The sequence below is a fragment of the Mastomys coucha genome, unplaced genomic scaffold, assembly GCF_008632895.1.
Source record: "Mastomys coucha isolate ucsf_1 unplaced genomic scaffold, UCSF_Mcou_1 pScaffold17, whole genome shotgun sequence".
Lineage (NCBI taxonomy): Eukaryota > Metazoa > Chordata > Mammalia > Rodentia > Muridae > Mastomys > Mastomys coucha.
The window spans coordinates 21,521,900-21,529,836 of NW_022196899.1; the positions used below are offsets into that span (position 1 = coordinate 21,521,900).

The 7,937-nt window shown below is 41.4% G+C and overlaps 1 protein-coding gene across 3 annotated transcripts in view; it reads left to right on the forward strand.

The window, feature by feature from the left end:
- Nucleotides 1–6,783, forward strand: part of Pld1 (phospholipase D1) — a 208,772-nt gene extending 201,989 nt beyond the window's left edge. For all 3 annotated transcript variants that reach the window (XM_031376479.1, XM_031376480.1, XM_031376478.1), the window contains 2 exons: nt 3,414–3,531; nt 5,034–6,783. In XM_031376479.1, coding sequence (XP_031232339.1) covers nt 3,414–3,531; nt 5,034–5,264 — 349 coding nt within the window. In that variant the 3' untranslated portion in view covers nt 5,265–6,783. The remainder of the gene's footprint in view (nt 1–3,413; nt 3,532–5,033) is intronic.
- The last annotated feature ends 1,154 nt before the right edge of the window (nt 6,784–7,937 follow it).

Genomic DNA, 7,937 nt, shown 5'->3' on the forward strand with positions numbered 1-7,937 from the left:
CTCTTCCTCTTCTTCTTCTTCTTCTTCTTCTTCTTCTTCTTCTTCTTCTTCTTCTTCTTCTTCTTTTTGAAGCAGTGTCTTACTGACGTGGAATTTACCATTTAGGCCATGCTGGCTCCAGCAAACCATGCCTCACTAGCCTGGAGCTTACACCAGGCTATCTGGCTGACCAGCAAGCCCTGGAACCCCCGTCTCCTTTTTTTCAGCACTGGGGTTGCCAGCACACACCACTGTGGGTTTGGGGGATTGAATTCATGTCCTCATGCTTGAACACAAGCCCGTAACCAGTTGAGCCATCTTCCTGTGCCCAGCTTTTGTTCTTTATTAAAGTTTAGGATTTCATAGCAGGAGGATTAATCTTTAGTAAAACTTCATTTTCTCATTAACTCCTAGGTATGTTATTATTTTTCCTGGCAATTTTCATACTGTCTTAAAAAGCAGCATCCTTTTAAAAAAAAACTATTTATTGATTTTCTATGCACCATCATGCACCCCAGTCCCACTCATCTCCCCATCCCTTCTTATCAATCCTCCACCCTTGCAACCCCCTCCCACCACAGAAGATAAAACAAACAAACAACAACAATAAAACCAGCGTATCAGTGTGTTCACAGTCTACCCCTCTGTCCACACATCTTTACTTGCAAATGTTCATTGCAATGAGTCATTGGTCTGGTTCGAGGGCTCTGGCTTCGGCTACACTGTCAACACTGGATCCTCACTGGGATGCCTCTGGGATACTCTGTTGTTGCCCTGTGTCATGGAGATCCTACAGCTTTGGATCAAGGCAGCTGTTAAATTATTTTAACTTTACCCCAATGGAAAATACAGATAATATATTAATATATTTAAAAGCACCACAAAAAAATCATGTCGATTTTTCTTCCCTTTATTAGAAGTGTTCCCAGAGATAATGTTATAGCCTAGAGCATAGTCATTTTCTCTCTTTAACATCCAACTTTACTCCATTCTCCAGTCTGGGCTATTTTTGAATAGAAATCGAAAGACACATTTCAGTGTGAAATCAATTCTGGAGACACAATCAACCATCAGGGTTCTGCACCGACTGTCACAACTGTGAGCCAAACAGTCCATTAAGTCCTAGAAAAGTATTCCAACTTTACAGAGACAACCACCACTTACCAGAAGCCAATGGCCACATAGGTGAGCTCAGAATGAGCTAAGATGCTAGATGTGTGGAGTAGAAAGAACAGAAATAACATTTTTTTTTTGCAGTGTTTCTGCCTTCCTACATTTTGTGGCTAAATATTGGATATACAGAGGCATGAAATCAAAGTCATTTTCCCTTAAAGCTTGTCCTTAAAAGGTCATCCAAACTTCTTCAGATATTTACATTATTCATTTTCACGCAATTCAACATTGACAGGAGAAATATTCTAGAACAAAGTAGTGCTGATATAGATTTTTAAACTAGTTTTCCTACAAACAAGCCCTTAACTGATAAATTGGTGGATACATTACTTCACCTCTTATTTTAAGAATAAACTCATGGAAATACCCTATGCTTAGTCTCCAGCTCCTTATACGTGTCCTAAGCAAATGGTGCTATTAATTCTCAGTAATTCATTCTAATTAATTCATTGTCATAGGCTCTCTGTCCTTCAGATTTGGCACAGTAGAGTTTTGCTTGAATTCTCAGCAGCCTGCCAGGGGTGTGCAAACATCTTTGTTTGGGTCCTCTTTTTAAAGTTATTTTCATGTAAGCTACAGGAAACATTATTAAAAGTAGTAATAAAATTTGAAGTTATGGAACTCAAGAATCACTGTGGAGTTGGGATGCTGGTTCCAGATTTTGTGTCGCAGAACAAATAAATGCACCCTGAGATAGAAATGAGCTCCCTTAAATTCCCCTGAAATAGATTGAAGTTTTGCAAGTTGTGGGTGAAGGCACATAGAGAGTGTTTGGAGTAGCACAGCCTCTCTCGGAATAATTCCAAATATCCTTTAACCCAGGAATTTGCATTCTGGAATTCCTCCTAATGACAGTAAAAAAAAAAAAATCACCAACTGTTACATATTATGTCTAAATTACATTCATTGTGATATTGCTCATCATCATAAGAAATTGGACACCACACAAATGGCCATCATAAAATAATTGGTTACAGAAACTGTACATGCTGGGAATTTCAGCAACCATTAAAAATGATGTAAGTCTGCACTTGCTTAAATGCAGAGAGGACAACTGAATGATGTCAACATGACTAAACCAAGTGGTCAGCATGCTGGTTAATTTTCTCTCAAATAATCTGCCTTGTATTAGTAGCAAACGGACCTGTTGAAACTAAAATTATTGCAGGTTCCATAATAAGAACAGAGCACATACAGTCAGTGGGAAGTGTTGGGACATTCCTAGCTCTGCAACCTTGCCTGCATTAGTGAGTCAGTCCTAGGTTCCCAGGCCTCACCTGCAGGATCTGATGAGGGAAACTATGAAAGGTTTGGAAACATTGCAGCTGCCTGTCCGGCTCCCATGGAATGATGCTTGCTTTATCTCATTGTATTTTATTTTGTCATGTTTGGTGGTTCTCTCTTGGAACCCTGTTCTTGTCTAATGAGAGTCAGAAAAGGAATGGATCCAGAGGGGAGGCAGGGAGGAGAGGGACTGGGAATAGTGGAGGGAGGGAAGTTATAGTCAGTACAAATTATAGGAGAAAGCAATCTGTTTTCAGTAAAAGGAATAATAATAATTTTTTAAAAGTCACTTCTGGAGTTGGTAACTGAGGGATAGAAGGGAAAAACTCCCTGGCCACAGCCATCTCTCCCTCTCAGTACACGTTCTGTAACAATGGCAACTCATTCTTGTGCCAGGGCTGATCATCTCTTCGTTTTCAGTCTTACCAACATTAAGCGGTTGCCATGGTTTTCTCACTCATTTTGATATCCAAGAGTTGAGCATGGGGCTTGACCCAAGAGATGGGAAGGAAGATGAAAGGGTAGAGTAAGATCAGAAGGAGGTGGGGAGCTTGGGGAGAGAAGATTAAGCAAAGAGGGAAAAGAAAGGTCACCGCAGAAGTCATCCAGAGTCCCTTGGGCCTGGCCGGAGTTCCAGCTTTATCTCTCACCAGATGTATAAACTGGAACAGATTTTTATAGTCCCTCCCTCTTAAATTCTTTTATTTGTGAAGTGGGCATAATTACAACTGCCTTTTCATAGAGTTCTGTACCTTAGTAAGCTAGTTCTCAGGCCAGTGTTTGGGTGTAACCTTCATGGTCAAGGATCTGGCCATCTTAGGCCATACTTTTAGAAGAAAAACTGAAGTTTTAATGGGTTCAATGGCTTCCTTTTTTTCCTTTGCAAAAGTTCCCTGTCTCTGTTTTTGAGCCGCCTTGCTGTTACTTCTGGAAATGTCTGGCCTCAGCCACTCAGTTTGAAGGCTCTTGTGTTTCAGGCTTGTCCTGGGTTATCTTTCTGACCCAAGCGAGGACCTTCAGGATCCTGTGAGCGACAAATTCTTCAAGGAGATTTGGGTTTCAACAGCAGCTCGGAATGCCACCATCTACGATAAGGCAAGTCATACTGAACCCTCCCCCTGGCTTTCTTTATTCTCAGGATGGTTTTGTTGATACAGATAGAATATCATTAGTAGAAGAAAATCAATATAGCTCTGTGTTGTAAAACTGTCTCTCTGTAGACACTGAAAAACAAAGAACAAAGGGCTAGGTATGATATAGCTCAGTGGCTGGACATGTGCCTAGCATTCTCAAAGCCCTGGGTTCAGTCCCCACCACTGAAACCGCCCCTCCAAAAAAGATCGAAAGTTTTATAAGGCTTATCATTTACAAGAGGCATTAGTGACACCCTGTCCTCCATAGGATGCAGGACTCTCATCGAACATATCAGAGGCATATCACCAACCAGTCTAAGAAGGCATTTAGTGGCAAAGAGAAAGTAGACAGGATCCAAAGACAAGCACGCCTTGTGTGCAGCCCATCTCAGCTGTTGATCAGTGGTGTGCCTGTGTGCCCTGGCTGTCTGAGCCTTCCCTTCACCCTGTGGGTATTAAGGAGTTAAGTATTGTTTGATGGTGGAAGAGGTTACTACAGGGAAAAGCTAGGTTTGTTGGCTATCTGTGGGAAGTTGGGTAAGAACATGTCCTCCTTTGTGTCTCCCAGAGCCCTCTTTCTGCACAGATGGGTTGTCTCTTTGGTGAAACAGGACAGTTATTCACATTTCTTTATATTCATCCTGTAGATTCCAGATTATTGTCAAGCAGGCCGTGTGCCAACAGGTGCATTACAAATATACACCCTGTTCAGCTCCTGAAACTGGGGAGGAACAAAAAAAAAAAAAAATCTTGGTTATAATGGGATCAATCTGGACGTGACACTGTAGAATTTTGTGTCTTAGGTACAGAGATGATGTTGATTCTGTAGGTACCTGTCCTTGTTTTTATGCAGCACCTACTGAGATTCACAAGGGTTAAGTGCTATGGTGTCTGGACCATGTGTCAGTTAGCAAAGAATTATATATACAAAACACTAAACATGTTGATATGTGTGTCTTTCAAGATAAAAAGTTAGAGAAAACAGAACTTGCAGTTTTCCCCTTTGACAAGAAACTCCAGTGAAATTCCAGTAGGGTATTGTTTTAAAATTTCCTTCTAAAGCAAGTGTTCCTTCCTGGTACCTTGAGTTTATTCTGTGAATAATAGCACTGGGATAAGAATGTGGGAGTGGCCTTTTAAAATGGAAACAGATGAACAGTGTTTTAGCAAGTAAAACCTGCAACTAAGGTTGGTTGGATGGGTTGAAACCAGGACTTACTATATATCTCACACTTATAGTCTAGTCTTACACTTATAATTCTCCTGCCTCAGCTCTCACATGCAGGGTTACAGCCGTGCGTCACTTCACCCAGCTGTAAACGGTAACCCATTCAGCCTGTGCTTCAACATAAAACTAGTGTTTCATAAAATAAAGGTTTTCACCTGTTAGAATGGATATCTTCCATAAAGAACATGGGCTTGCTTTTAAATGAATCGCTCAGTTTCCAATTTGCATCTCAACAGGTCTTCCGGTGCCTTCCCAGCGATGAGGTACACAATTTAATCCAGTTGAGGGAGTTTATTAACAAGCCCGTATTAGCAAAAGCAAAAGAGGACCGCCTTCGAGCCGACGAGGAACTGAGGAAGATCCGCGGGTTCTTGGTGCAGTTCCCCTTCTATTTCTTATCAGAAGAAAACCTGCTGCCGTCGGTTGGAACCAAAGAAGCCATCGTGCCCATGGAGGTCTGGACTTAAGCCATTTGCAATGGAGGGTCTTCCAACCTGAAGACCACGGTCCCTATGCTGACCTCTAAGGACTTCGCAGCCAGAGTTAGACCTGATGCCTCCCGTGACCAGCTTCAGAATGTCTGGGTGTGACAGTGGTCACACTGATGTGAGGACGCTGGACATCAGCAGATCTTCATCATTCCCCCTACTTTGTCCTTGAGAAAAGCAGCTACATTCTTATAGTTGTACAAATAAAGTCCAAATTCCACGATGTATTTCAAACCCTTTTCTTTTGCTAACGAGAACCTGCCTGTGACGACTGTGATCTATCCAAGTTGCCAGAAGTTGCCTGAATGTTCTTGTTCTTCTCTGATGTTTGCGTATGCAGCTGGGACCCACCTTATCATCCACACAGCACTGTTTAGGAGATTGCTTTATCAGTGAGAGATGTTGGAGAGCTGCTTTGCGGGTCCTCAAGGATCCAGAGGATGCCTGTACCCAACGTGGTTCTGATGTGAGCGTTATCTACCAAGCCAAGACATTGCTCTGCGTTCTTTTTCAGTCACTGTAGGGACAGAACAGGCTTTGCCTACCTACCTACACTAGGCACTTCTGAGGACATCAATACTGTATTCTAACCACAGGAAGGCGTTAAAGCCTAACACTGAAGACAGATTTCCCTCTGTTCCTGAAGATGCTGCCCAGCTGTGTGTCCTTGTCATCTGATAATATTTGTCAACATGTGCAGCGGATGTCAACACACAGCCACCAGATGCACACAGATGGAACCTCTAAGATGTCAGTGGGAATCCAGTTCAGATAAAGGATAAAATTTCTGACTGTCTAAAGAGTCCCTGTTCGCCTTAGCCACTGGGTTGATAGAAAAGAGTTGATTTTCTCCATTATAAGTCCAGGGGATGTAATTTGTCTTTCAAATGAATCGAAGGCTTTATAATGCCCTCCACCCAAGAAGCATGAGTCTAACCTTATTTACTCTTCATTTTTCCACTATGCCTTCTTTAGGGGAAAAAGCAATTGATTATACAAGATCTCTATTTCGCTTGCACTGTTAACTATATTGTAACATTCCAGCATAGCTTCCAAAGAAGCTACAATAAGAATTCACGTTGTTCCCATCTGAAATGTGGACATCCAGTTTCCCTCTCAGATGGAATTGTGCCCTTTGTAGGTCAAATATCAGAGTTCCTCTTGTATCCTGGGAGTGTCTGTGGACTCCTGGAGGTTGAGATTTGTGCATATAATGTAACTATGTGATTGTAAACAAAAGGGATTGCTGGAATAAAATTTCCTTTGGGGGTGCTCTTCAAAGCAACTCCCAACTCATGTTTTCATAAATAAGTATGCTGGTTCAAAAGATGACACAGGACTACAAAACCAGTGATATGGGTTAGTAACAGAGTGACTTTCACATCCAAGGGAGGATGTCACTCCTAAGAAACATTGAACAAATGAGGTGGGATTTGTAATCAACAATGGAAATTAACATGTTTTTAATGAATAAATAACTTATTTCTTATATGGCCAAGGATGGTGAAATTATTTCATTCTGTAGTTATAGTGAATATAACACTTTATACAGATAAAGATCTGATGATGTTTAAAATATTCAAAGTATATATGAAGTACTTACTGTGTTTTATTTAATTTTTTTTAAAAAAAAAAACCTTAAAGCATTTGAAGAATTGGTTCTTGATTTTATGAGCAATGTTTTCATAAGACCATAAAGAGCTGGCACAGACCCCTAATAGATCACTTACTCTAGCCGTCCCCATTGTATAGCAGAGGAAACAGACTCACATTGGAGGAAGTGATGATGTAGGCCTGCCCTTCAGATATGTAATAGATGGCTGCAGCCAAGTGTTAGTCTTCTTCACTTTGTTATTACCCCAGACTAAGGACATAGAGGTTTCAGACAGGTGTCTTCTGCTCTTTCAAATCCTGTGGTCTGTGTTTCTTTGTCTCCACTACTGGCATGATACCTACCTATACAAGGCAGAGACTTCCTGGGTTTCTTTGTCTTCAGACTCTGGGACCGTATCTAGTGCAAAGGAATGCCAGTAAATGTTGTGGAGTGAATATATCATACAGAAGAAGGAGCCGATGAGCTGCCACACTGAGTTTTAGGACACAACTCCCACTGCTGACTTCTGGGCCAAATTTTCCCTCTGCATCTTCTCAAAAGATATAATGCTAAAATATTTACCTAGAGGGGTCTTGTGGGAAATTCAGCAATGAAGACCTGTGGTAACTATTTACAGAGTTTAACAGTCTGCCAAGTTGCCAAGGACATGGGCGTGAGCTGTACCACATGCTCATTGCCTGCCATTCTTTGATACCACTACTGCCTTCTAGAAATTACATCATCATACCTGACAAAGTCTTTAAAATGTGAAGTCCATGTCCTGAAAAGCTATTTCAGATCTGTTGAGCCTCTCAGATCGATGACATTCTTCTGAAATGGCCATCAAAATGTTCTTCCAAGCTCAGTAATAATCTTTGTTTTCAAAAAGCAAAAAAGCCTATTGTCACAAGACGTTAAGAGTAGAAAATGGCCATGGCTTGTGGAGGCTGCTGTGGCCATGGCAAGCTTAGTGCTTGTTGTAGCAAGTGGCACTCAGCAATTCCCTCCAAATCACATATCCTTGAAGGGAGGTGATCTCATACCAAACCACAGTGCAG